The sequence below is a fragment of the Puma concolor genome, chromosome D3 (assembly GCF_028749965.1).
Source record: "Puma concolor isolate L17-30 chromosome D3, mPumCon1.1.hap2, whole genome shotgun sequence".
Taxonomy (NCBI): domain Eukaryota; kingdom Metazoa; phylum Chordata; class Mammalia; order Carnivora; family Felidae; genus Puma; species Puma concolor.
In genome coordinates, this window is record NC_141678.1 from 92,533,349 (window position 1) to 92,546,392 (window position 13,044).

The following is a 13,044-nucleotide window of genomic DNA, read 5'->3' on the forward strand; positions in this document are numbered from 1 at the left end:
ACTCCACCGCACAGCTGGAGCGGCGCTCGCTCCTTGTGCGCGGAGCCTCGCGGTCCACACGGCTGCCCCCGTGCCTGCAGACAGGCGCACCTCCACCCTCGGGCCTCTGACCCAGCTTGGGGTCGCGGGAGACCCCCTTACTGTGTGTGTGAGGGTGAGCACGTGTGTCCATGCACGTGTGAGTGTGTGTCTGTGCACGTGTGCGAGGACGTGTAAGGGTGAGCGTGTCTCTGCACGCGTGGGCGAGCGTGAGCACAGATTCCACTCCGCTGTGGCAGGTGCCACACAGGCCGGCAGAATGATGGACAAATCTTGTCCTGAGGCCCCGAGATAACCCGGAATCCGAGGAGCGAGCGTTGCGAGGACCTTACAGAGCATTGCCGTCTGGAGGCAAGTGCCCCATCCCCTCGTCCCTCCACGTGTGGCACGCCATAGTGACGAAGGGTCACATTCCGGTTACAGGACCACTGGTTACAACACATGCTCATGGTGTCTTTGGTTCTTAAGAAAGACTCCGAGACAAAGAAACTGAACAGTAAGACGTCATTTTTTGAAGTCACTGAAATACAAAAGTTTCAGCTAGAGGCAGAGGTAAGACCACCCCCCCCCCCACCGGCCCCGGCGTTAGAGAGACAGGGAGGAAGGTAGGGGTCCCTTCCTGTGCACATTTTATATAATCTGGAAAGTCCTGAAATAAAAGCGGCCCGGATACACAAAGTCTACCTAATGAAACATTCCAGTTAGAATGTGCACGAACTGCATCCGTTTACCTGGATTTCACCTGCTGGCGACATGATGTGAGTGTCTCCAGCTGCCTCTGACCCCCCGAACGTCACCGTCTCCAGCCGCCTCTGACCCCCCGAACGAGAACATCAAATTTGCTGGCACTGTGCTGTGTTCATCGTCTAGATTAGAAGCCCGCCTGTCACCATCATCACAGCTGTCCCCTATCACACAGACGTGGGACTGTTTCTTTGGATCTGGAGCCTGGTGACATTCCACACAACAGGAAGTCTGGGTGAAGCAAGGACCCGACTTTCACCTGTCAGTTGCTGTGAGCTAGGAGGCTGTGGCCACTGGGCCCGCGCGTGCGGGAGGGACAGGCAGGCGTAAGGACCACGGACAGCTTCCTAGGAAGTGACACATCACAGCTCTGAGGGCAGAACCAGTCAGAGTGCACCTGCAGAGCACGACTCAGTCGCCAGTGGTGTGGACAGCAGAGGGGTCAGTCCGTGTGCTGGGGAAGGACAGCTGTGACGCCCCGTGTCCGGCCCGCAGTGCCGCTAAACTGGGGCGTAGCATGGTGTTTTGCTTTCCTTTTAAAGACTTCCTTCCTTCAGTTAAAAACCATCCAGGGTAACGCTCTCGGCGGAAGTGAGGACGCGGGCAGGCTCACCCCGGAGAGGATTCACTGTAGAAACACGCAGGTCCCTCCCGCGGCGGGCAGAGGGGGCGTGAGCACTGCTCTGCCCGCGGGCTGGTCCCCGGCCCCCCTGGACGCGTTCCTGGCGACCGAGGCGTCAGGAGGACACGGTCCACAGCCGCACGGCAGCTCCTGAGTTCACCCCGCGAGTGAGTCCGGGCTGGGTGTGCGGAGGAAGCAAGAAATGTAACTTTTACTGGGGGGGCCGCACGCGGGTGCTTTCAAACTGGGGGCCTGAGACCCACGAGCACAGCAGCGGGGCAGATGAAGGGATCCATAGACAGAGGCCCGGAGGATTCTGAGTCCCCGGGTCTCAGGCTGGGACACGGTGCTGTCCACTGGCCACAGCCCATCACAGATGCTATTTGTGCCTTTGTAAGGTCTGTGTTCCCTCTTTGTTCTGGAAGTCTTTCAGTTGTCCTATTGTGGCTCTGATGGCCTCGAGTGACTCTTAGCCGCCCATTTTATGGCGAAGGCCACGCCAGTGGGGGCAAGTGCACACAGGGCAGCCACCATCAGGCCTCTGCGACTCCGGACGCCCAGCAAGCTCGCGGTGCTCCCGAGAGTCGTTCCTTCTGCAGTGAGCCTCCACGGGTGCAGTGTGGCCTGGGCTTGGACCTTGCGACGCTCGCGGCCACCTCCCAGCCTCCTTCTGGACCCAGTACCCCCTCCCTCCTCACCTGACCTCACCAGCGGAGACACTGGGGGAGGTGTTGGGAACGTGTGCTAGCCCGGGCCTGCTTTGGAGAAACCTCCCTCAGCTCTCTTTAGAAGATGAAACACGGGTTCTGTCTCCCAACGTAGAAGGCCGTGAAGAAGCCGCCAACACTGGCCTCTGCTGGGGCAGGTCAGTGGCGAGGACAGCAGGGCCTGCCATGACCGCGAGGAGATGCCCCGCTTGGTACCCCACACCCTTGTCTGCAGGGGCTCCTTGCTGTCACCGGGGGCATCCTCGGGGCGGCGTGCCATGCAGGGTGCACCAGAAGGTGGGACCGAGCTGCTCAGCTGGGGGCAGCCGCTCCCCACAGGGGCCGCGTGGCCAGGGTTTCACCATCATGCGGAATTTCTACGGAACAGGTTGACCAGCAAGCCCCAAAACTACAAACCGCGTCTGTGGACCCCGTCCTCACGAAAACACTGGGATGAAAGCAGTCTTGGCATCTGCCAGTTTCAAAGGACCAAAGCCACTCCCCGAGTTTCAGAGATAACTTTGTCAGTGAAGCACATGTGTGCACACAAGTGTGCATGCAAGTGGCCAACGCGCATGCACACGCACACGCGTGTTGACGTGCGGCGCTTATGCACACACGCACGCACATGCATGTTATGATGCATAACACATATGCACACATGCACACGCGTGTTCTGATGCCCGACGCTTATGCACACGAGGCGAGCTTCTCGTGAGGGCAAAGCTCAGGTTGAGGACGTGCAGTCGGGTGGCCTGATCTTGGAACAGAGCAGTTTGCGGAAGAGGGGGCAGCGGGCTGGGGCAGTGTCCCTCGGATCACCGCGTTATCGCCAGATGAGGACTCACCCACACGGGGCTGGCCCTCCGCGAGGACACGGACGCCCCTGCGTCCGCCACATGGACTCACCTTCCACAGGTGGCGGGGAGGCCGACAACACATGCGGGCGTGGTGAGCCCAACCCCAGACAGCAGGGGGCAGTGTCCCCCTGTCCCGGCCAGACGGGGCCACGACGGGCTTGTGTGCCGGGGCCACGTGACTCCTTCTGGCCCGGGGAGTGTCGGCGGAAGGGATGAACCCTGTCTCCCTGACGATTAGCCACCCCCCGGGTCCCCAGGCCCCAGGGGAAGCAGCCGGGGCCTCTGAGTCGCTGCTGAGAGGACAGCTGCCTGACCTTGCCGGGCTGTGACACGGTAAAGCCGTGTCACGGAGCTCTGAGATTTTGGTGTCTGCAGGGTCCCAATGCAGCGGTCTTCTCAGTACGAGGGTCAGAGGAGTCCTCGCTCTGCAGGGGACGTGGGGGTGCAGACTGGAAGGTGGGAAGCTTGCCTCCAGATGTCTGGGGAAGGAGGGCACAGAGGGAGGGCACAGCCTGTGCAAAGGCCCCACGCTCAGGAGCAGAGAGCAGGTGGGTGAGGGAGGCAGGGCCGTGCAGGAGGTGCAGTCGGAGGCCCCCGGGCCCACTGGGAGCCACAGACTGTGAGGAGGGTGGCGGGCTCTGAACAGGGAGGGGCGTGAGGGCGGGGCCTGGCTGGAAGCAGGAGCCAGGTGGGGCTCCCAGAACCACCCGGGTGAGTGCCGACGGTGGCTTGGACCGCAGTGACAGACAGGCGGGAGCTAGACAAGCCCGGGGGCGTTACAGCCGGGCGCTGTCAGCAGAGGCGCACCAGCCACACTGCTGTCCGAGCGGCAAAGGACAGGGAGGCCCAGAGTCCGGCCAGAACCGGTGCGTGGTCACCAGGCACCGGCCTCCATTCCGTCCTGCTCGCCCACTACCTTCCTCAGGCGTCCCTGTCTCCGGGAAGACAGTGCACACACCTCCACGCACCTAAGTGTAAACACTGCCCACCCAAGGGTCACACGGCATACCGACTATCGAAGGCGTGATGCATTTCGTTAGGGAGGCCAGACGCTCGGGGGCAGCTGCACCCTGGTGGAGACGCTGGGTGGCGGTCCTCCCTGGTGAGCTCCACCCAGCGTGGCTCCTCTTGGACGCCCTGGACTCGTCACGACAGCCCAGGGCTCGGCCGTTAGGGCGTCAGCGGGCGCCTGAGGCTGCGGGTCCTGCCCAGAGGTCTGCGGGCCAGAGTCCTAGATACGTGGCCAAGCCATGTGTCCAGCAGCTGGTGCTGGGGGCTGGCGAGTAGAAGCAGACATCCCAGGGGGCCTGAGCGCCCACAGTCACTGCGGGTGCCTCTGCGCTCTGCCCCACTCCCCACCCCCCCGGAGGGCATCGTGGCTGGAAACAGGTAAGCTCGGGGAGCGGGGAATTGACTTTGCTGGGGAGGGGGGGCAAGGGGCGGCTTGGGAGCTGCCCGGACGCAGCACATCTTCACAGATGTCCATGGGTCTAAGAGACACAAGTACCATCACAGTCACCGAAATGCACAGACTAATACGTATTACGTTGTCTCACTGTTTTTGAACTATCTGTCAAATAGAAATGGAAGCGGCCTCTGTTCTCCCCGGGCCCCCCGGGGCCAAGCCATTGTGCCTTCCGTGGGGCTCAGAGCAGGGCCAGGAGCCACAGTCTTGTCCTTGTGGCCTTTGAGCTTCTAACCGTCCTGGCAGTCAGGCCCTCGTCTCTACAACGAGGGGTCAGACAAGACGATTTCCAATGTTCCTTCAAGTTCTCGACTCGTGGTTTTGACTCTACGGTTTATATCTGCCCCCAAAGACACACTCAGGACTGATTCTGTCCCTGGTGCGCATACGAGTAAGAGGGCTCAGGCAGCCATTGAGCCACAGGTAGCAACAAAAGCCAGCAGCCGCTGTTCCAAGAGTGGGTGGTGCAACAGCCGTTCTCGGAGGGCACCGAGGACCGCCCCAGACAGACAGCTAACGAGGGGTCCCCAGGAAGGCACAGAGCTATTACTGAGCTGACCCAGAACCCTCTATCAGTAAGGACTACAACCTACCAGTTTTCTAGCTTAATCTACGAATCAGGATCGATTCAACGCAAAGATTCCTCGACAAAGCATCTCAAAGAGCTTTGCTCATGGAAAGGCCTTGGAAACCACAAAAAGCAACGATTGTTTTAACGCTATGTGAAAGCACTCAGGGAACGTATCTTTCTGTCTGCGGCACAGCATTCCTCCTCCTGGTCCTGCTCTTATGGACACTTCCCACCAGGAGGGACACCCCCACCCCGCCCAGGTCCCTGGAGGCATGTGAGGGGGCCATGCGGGAGACCCACAAGGCGAGGTCACTAGGAGGACGCTTGCATCACGCCGAGCGCCCGGGCACGAGGAAGCTCGTTACCCGGTTTATTTCAATTTGCCTGTGCAACTAACCAGTGCGTTCGCCGGACAAGAACCCCAGGGTTGTTGACGACCGCAGGGTTATCTGAGACAACAACTTAAACAGGAGGGAAATTCTTACAGCTGGCTCAACAGAGCTGCGCATCCTTTGAGGAAGGCAAGGAGCCTTGGTTCTGCCGGTAGGGCTGACGGTCCCGGTGGCAGACGGGAGCGTCAGACACGTGCACGTTCCCTAGCTGGTTCCTAAGCTGCGGGCACGTCTGCTGTCCCCCCTGCCTGCCTGGGGGGGAGCCAAGACACAAGATGAGCACACGGGCAGAGATCGCACAGCTAACAGGTGGTGCGGCCGCATTTCCTCCCACGTTAACAGGAGAAATTAAAAAAAAACAAACGGACTGGGTCTCACTTTCCATTTGGGCATCTAGGAATCTCCGGGTTCAATGAGAAGTCCAGCTATGAGCAACTGCTGTAAGGCAGACCCATGGTCTTACTTTAGTCGACCTCCACTCTGCGCTTTTTATATTGTATTGTTTCCTGGCGGGTGAGCCAACTCAAGCTTTGTGGCATGAAGATACACAAATACACACACACGTATCTATACTTCAGATACGTGTATACACTTCAGTGTTTCTAGTAGGACTACTTTTTGGCTTCGCCTTAAACATGGCTCATTGTATCTCCATCATTTGAGCACCAAGGTGGTGGTGGATCTGCACAGGGGTCCGCCCTCAGCCACGCGAGGGGTCCTGCAGGCGATGTTCTCGGGACCCCGACACGCTGCACAGGTGCACCCGAATCTCCCTGACGTGCTGGGGCCGCGTCGCTTCTGCTTGGACTTTTGAGATGCGGGTCGCGTCCGGGAGGAACCACGGTTGTCTGGGAAGAGCAGGGGTGCCCTCTTTTGGGGATTTTGCTCCTTTGTCACTATAACTGAGGGAGACCCAAGGCGTCTGCTCGTGGCAACTGCATTGTTCCAGCCCGTGTTTCAGTCCTGGGGCTGGTGAACTCTGGAGGGAGGGGTGGAGGTACGTGTTCCTTGCTGGCTGGGCTTCAGATGACAAGGACCACGTATGACACGTGTGGGTGTGTGGTTCAAAAAAAGCTCAAAAACAGGCCTACCACAAAACAACCTGGTTCCCCAAAGCTCAGACAACACAGGGTTCCCTAGGCTACCGTGTTTCCTTCCTCTTCGGGTAACTAGGCAAACAGTCCTGAAGTATAACCACACACTGTCATAAAAAAACACTACAGAAAGGGATCTGTACGTGTGCTCTGATGAGTTATTTACTTAGGTCAACAGCAATCCTTCATTTGGATTTTCCCTTGAAATGGAAAAGTCAATACAAATCTTGGGTGCATCGCTGTGTAGATGACCAGCCGTGGCCTTCCCAGAGGTGGGGGCTAACTGTGCCCTTGGTGATTCTGAGTGTGTGGCGTGCAGGCCGGCAGCTTAGGGCACCTGCACCACGGTCAGCGCAAACCTCTCTCGGCCCCTCTAGTTCCGTCCTCCATGCGGGGCTCCTACCGGCCGCGGTAAGACAATCTTTTGTCCTGACATTCACAGAGACCTTGAGTACATCCTGCAGGAGCGGTGTCAGGTAAGGGATAAGGACCATTCTTCTGACACGCGGACAACACGATCATTAGGAGCCTGGAGATTACCGCTAAACGGGTGCCGCTGACTCAGGGCTCACAGAGCATCGCGAAAGCAGGGCTTTTTATCGTACTTGGGAGACTTCTGCACTTTTTATCGTACTTTCCAGTCAGGAAAAGTGGGAGACGGCTGCCGATTTCATTTGGGGTGACATTTGTACAACACTTTGTAATTCATTTAAAATTTTTTTTAATGCTTATTTATTTTTGAGAGAGAGAGAGAGAGCGCACACGTGAGCAAGTGGGGGAGGGGCAGAGAGAGAGAGAGGGAGACACAGACTCTGAAGAGGCTCCAGGCTCTGAGCTGTCAGCACGGAGCCTGAGGCGGGGCTTGAACTCACAAACTGTGAGATCATGACCTGAGCCGAAGTCGGACGCTTTCCGGGTGCCCCGAACACTTTGTAATTTAGAATGAGTTCTCATATGTATTTCCTGAGATTATACAGTCAAGACCGGGAGCCAAGATCACGTTTGCTTCTCTTTTCCCTGTCACTCTGCCCCTCCAGCCTGGGGTTCCTTTGCGGACGGGTTACGGGTGGGAGACTCTCGTAAGTCGAAAGCAGGGGCCCAGCCGCTCTGCGGGGTCGCCTTGTCTGCGTCTTCAGTCTTGCTGAGCACAGAACAGTGGGAGCCAGCAGGCCCCTGGGCCGTCCTTACTCAAGGTCAGAGGGCGGGCTCCCCGCGCTTCCCTCTGCGGTGACTCGGCCTGGGTCCAGTGTGAGCCGCACGTGCCGAGGTGATGATTCGGGAGCTGCTTCCTGACCACGTGAGGGTGGCTGTCGACCCCACATCCGTGAGCGTCTCCAGGGCTCTAGGCCCCAGAAGTCACGGTAAACACAAGAGGCGGAGGGGGCCTGTGTCGTTATTCTTCCCACCGGGAGACAAATCTAAGTTTGTCACATGACTGAAACGGCAGCATCTCTGCTGGCTTTCACCGTCAACTGCAGGCAGCCATTGTCCAAAGTGTCCCTCTGGGACCACTGTCCAAACCCTCCCTCTGGGACCACTGTTCTGAAAACAACCAGGGGAACGATGAGGAAGGTGGTGGTTGCTTTAAAGATAAGTAAGCTTCGGGGCGCCTGGGTGGCTCAGTTGAGGGTCCGACTCTTGGTGTTGGCTCAGGTGATGATCTCACAGTTCGTGGTTTCGAGCCCCATGTTGGGTTCTGTGCTGACAGCGTGGAGCCTGCTTGGAATTCTGTCTCTCCCTCCCTCTCTCTGCCCCTCCCCCCACCACTCTGTCTCTCTCAAAAATAGGTAAATAAACTTTAAAAAATAAAAACAAGTAAGCTTAGCCAAATCATTCCAAAAGGTATTCTTATCATATAGAAAGCTTAAATTTGGACATTTTTATATTGTCATTTTCTTTTACGTGTGTATATACATATGCAGTTGGAATATAGGAGGAGAGAGAGAGTCGAGAGGAACCTTTGTGTTAGAGGTTCAGAGACGGACTTATTCTCGAAATCATCGACGCTCGGACATTCCCTTCAAATCTGCAGACTGCCTTCCCTCTGCATTCACAACACCTGTGGGGGGCGCCTCGCTCGAGAGCTGCCTCTAAGGCCTGGAGACCCCACCTGGAAGGCAGCGGACTATGCCCCTCCGCCCAATTCCCGTGAAAATCGACGCGCAACACGTCCACCCAGGCGGGTATTGATTCCTGTGGCAGTATCTGACTGGTTTCCGTTAAACGAATCTTCCTGGTTTTCCGTCTCTGGGCCTCTGGGTTGTGCTGGTTTTCATTACAGTTTAAGACACTGAGCAAATGGGCAGTGGGACTTGTGTAATTACGAGTGCTTACTCAGGGCAGGATCACAGGAACAGAAGTGATTTTTGAAAAAGAACAAGCAGATCAGGAACAAAAAAATTGGGGTGGCTTTTCCTGCCCGAGAATCAAACGACAAAGAAGCCCTTTCCGTAAGTAAGCTGCGGCCAGGCCAGGGAACGTGGCGAGAGGCTGTCGGCCAGGAGAGCCATGATGAGCAGGTGCAGGGGGCGCTTACTTCTGTAGCCAGAAAACCGCTCTCCTCCCCTCCCCTCTACCCTGCGCCCTCAGGGTCCTGGCCGGTCCCCTGCTGCCCCCCTTGTCCCCACCTCTTTGGCAATTCTTGGAGAAGAGAACACAGTAAGGCACGTGGACAGATCTGCTTGGCTGTGTGACCTTGGGGCATCACCGAGCATCGTGGTCACATGGGAAAGGGGAGTTTTTTCCATGTAAAATCAGATGAGAACTCGTTTATTCTCAGGGCGGGGGGTGGGCACAGAAATGGAAATGAACAACGTATGTAACGGCGACGTGTGTCAGCTGGGCTCCACAAAATGTACACTTTGATAGAAAGCGGTTATTTTCCAACGCCTCCTGAGTCATTCCTGGTGGTTGAACTATCTGGGCTTTGGGACCGTTTCACTTCCCTGTTGGATATTTTTCACCGGCACCGTTAGGTTTTCCACCCCCAATTGGTCAAACAGATGATGAGAGAAATATTGTATAGTGAGGATACACGTGGGAAGTCTCTGGCCTCTGTGTACAGACAGGCACACAACACAAGAACCCGAAGGGGACGGGCCCCCAGGGCGGTCACGTGGTTGGGGAGAAGAGACAGCAGGTGGCTAATGAAGGGGGCTTACCTCCACGTTTCTAGGGGGTCTGCACTTTTAATACTGAGAACAGAGCCATGGATTACTCATGTAACAATAAAATTAAAACGAGCCCTCAATGAGTGCAGGTGCACACAGATGTCACACGAAGCCACGACTACAAGTTCCGTGTCACCTACCGAACACGTCACTGTCTTCCGAGGCCTCCCGGGAAAGGTAGTGGGGGTTCCTCCTCTTGCTGGATTCTCCTGTGCCCGTGTCTGCATCCTGGGAACGAAACAAAACAGACAACACCCTTTCGTAAGATGCAGTGTTTCACCTGGGTGCCTGGGGGGCTCAGTGGGTTAAGCATCTGACTTCAGCTCAGGTCGTGATCTCACGGCTAGTGAGTTCGAACCCGCGTCGGGCTGTGCTGACAGCTCAGAGCCTGGAGCCTGCTGCGGATTCCGTGTCTCCCTCTCTCTCTGCCCCTCCCCTGTTCATGCTCTGTCTCTCTCAAAAATAAAAATAAACATTAAAAAAAAAAAGATGCAGTGTTCTATCAACAAGCTAGTTGTAATACATTTTTCTTCTTGTAAACTTTGTGGCAAGATAATTAGCTCAGGGTGGGTTTTCTGCAGAGGATTCTGGATTCTGGCCTGTTTTCTCTGCCTGGGCTTGCAAGCATTCTCTTGTTCCAGGGGATAGGTTTTCACACAAAGGAAATTGCAGATCACCTCGGATAAAATAAATCAGCTACACATCACGGCCTGCGCTCCGGAAGCCGGCCCAGTGGCTGTCTGGGTTGCAGGAAAGGATGGATGCCAAACCTGACTTTCTTGAATTCCAACTCTGGCCTCCTGGAAGCCAGGCAGGGCAGCCTTGGTGGGAGGCCGGGCAAAGACCTCCCCTCTCCTCCTTCCTGGGGCCCTAACGGCAGCACCAGAGTGCACATTCTTTTTGACTTTAAGAGTTTAAGGGCATAGAGTAGATATGGTTTAGCTTCTATTCTCTGCTATCAGTCGGGAAGGCTTGCATAGACGCCCCTGCAAAGGACCCTGACAAGCACAGCGGGAGGGCCTGCTCTCCCCTCCCCGCCACATCTCCCCCTGCCCCACCACCCCTGGCAGGGGCGCCCAGCCTTTCCAGCTTGTCCTGTGCTCCTTTATTTATTTATTTATTTTTTAAATTTTTTTAACGTTTATTTATTTTTGACACAGAGAGAGACAGAGCATGAACGGGGGAGGGGCAGAGAGAGAGGGAGACATAGAATCTGAAACAGGCTCCAGGCTCTGAGCCATCAGCCCAGAGCCCGACGCGGGGCTCGAACTCATGGACCGCGAGATCGTGACCTGAGCTGAAGTCGGACGCTCAACCGACTGAGCCACCCAGGCGTCCCAGTCCTGTGCTCCTTTAGAAGAGCCTCTGCACGGCGCCCGGCGCCCGGTGCGGCCTGACCTGCCTCTGCGGCCAGAGCACGCGCCCCGACCTGAGGCATTGCCACGAAGGCCGCCATTGCCGGTGACCGTTCACCTGGTTTGCACTTTTCCCGGTTACCAGCAGCGCCCGTGAGCTGGGGTTGCTGACTCACGGGCCACAAGCCCAGGGTTCGTTCCCGGACTCTGCCCCCGTGGCTTGAGGCTCCCGCAGCCGCACTCCGGCCTCCACCCTTGCTCTGCATCACTTTGTCCCAGGCCACTCTCGTTTCCTGAGGTTCCAGCTAGGACTTCTTCCTATTTTATGTTCTTTTCCTTCTAAAGAGAGGAGAAACAGTGACCAGGGCAGCGGGCTCCAGAGCCATACTGCCTGGGTGTATACTCTGGCTTGGCTCTTATTTACTGGCTGTGTGACCTGGGGCCAGTCACTTAACCTCTCTGGGCTTCAGTTCCCTTTTCTATAAAAGAGAGGAAATACTGATACTGCTTATCGTGCTGGTAATCGGGGTTAATAAAGTTAATATCTGTAAGTGCTTTCAACACACCTGGCGCACAGAAACCGTAAAATGACTGTTTGTTAAATAAAAGGGAAACTCTGAAAAAAAAAAAAGGTGAACACCCTCCCCTCTGTCTCAGCTCTGGCTCTTGGCTGCCCCTCCCCCAGCTCTGTTCCCAAGCTTTGTCTTACAGCCGGTGGGCCTCACCTGCCCGGCTTTCCCCCCTCCACTTCTCCCATGCTCTGGCAGATCTCTGGGGGGCCTAGAGAGCGGGCACGTGGCCCCGAGGCTGGGCACCAGCCCTGCAGAAGCTTCTGGGGCCGGCTGGACCGGCGTCACCTCCGGGCACCGCCAGCAGTGTGCTCCCCCTGGGCCAGGTGGGCAGGAGGCGGGGAGAGAGACGCCCTTTGGGACGCCAACGTGCCCAGCTAATCTGACCCAGGAAGTCCCGCCCCTCCGTCCCCCTCCTTCCCAGGTTCCGGGCTCTACTTGGGTCTGCGTTGCAACAAAACCCATCCTAATACGAGTCTTCTCGTGAGGAGGCCATAATGACTGTCCTGTCAACATAAGGTCTGATTCAGACCAGGACGGATTCACAGTCAGGGAGCAGCACAGGCAGGCAGCCAGCAGGTGGGAGAGGAGGTGAGGGCCCAGGCTGGAGGTGACCTCCGTGGCCTTGGGGAGGTGGAGGCCAGCCCTCTGGAGTTCACACCTGTGCTCCCCACCACTGCCCCCAGGTCCCTCTGGAAGGCTCTAGCCCACACGAGGGTAGGGTTCCCGCTCCTACATCAGCATGGGGTCTCCTCTCCCACACCGGCGTGGGGTCTCCACTCCCCATGGGGAAGACAGGGGCAGACGGATGGGTGAGATCCCACCGGCCAACATTTAGAACCCGGTTCCTACAATTAAATGATGTCCAATGTTATACATATAAAAAAGGCTTATTGTTAATTAACACCCTGAACACGGAGGAGGGAGAAGTTTGCTTTCATTTTCACAGTGAAGCTGATGTTACCAGCTGGGTTTTTTTAAATTTTTTTTTCTTAACGTTTATTTTTGAGACAGAGAGAGACAGAGCATGAACGGGGGAGGGTCAGAGAGAGAGGGGGAGACACAGAATCCGAAACAGGCTCCAGGCTCTGAGTGGTCAGCACAGAGCCCGACGCTCGAACTCACAGCCCGCGAGATCATGACCTGAGCCGAAGTCGGCCGCTTAACCGACTGAGCCACGCAGGCACCCCACCAGCTGGTTAATACACTAAATTGGGGTTTCCCAGACTGAGATCTAACAGTCTCTTAAAATCACTATTTAACAGCACACAGTCGTGTTCAAACTCACTGGTAATTGAAAAGACACAAAGCAAGACAAGAATGAGAGACTGTTTTCTAACATCCTGATGCATTCTCGACTTGACAAAGTTGAGAAAAAGGCACTTTGCAGCCTTGTTGGGGATGCAGTGACACAGGAGCCCTCTGGGAGCTGGATAAACATTCACAGCAGGTTCTG

The 13,044-nt window shown here is 56.5% G+C and overlaps 1 protein-coding gene across 4 annotated transcripts in view; it reads right to left on the reverse strand.

The window, feature by feature from the left end:
* MBP (myelin basic protein) overlaps positions 1–13,044 on the reverse strand; it is a 118,931-nt gene that overhangs the window by 57,740 nt on the left and 48,147 nt on the right. For 2 of the 4 annotated variants that reach the window (XM_086683257.1, XM_086683258.1), the window contains exon 3: positions 9,805–9,892. The exons of the other annotated variants lie outside the window; for them this stretch is intronic. In XM_086683257.1, coding sequence (XP_086539383.1) covers positions 9,805–9,892 — 88 coding nt within the window. The remainder of the gene's footprint in view (positions 1–9,804; positions 9,893–13,044) is intronic. 4 annotated transcript variants of the gene reach the window in all.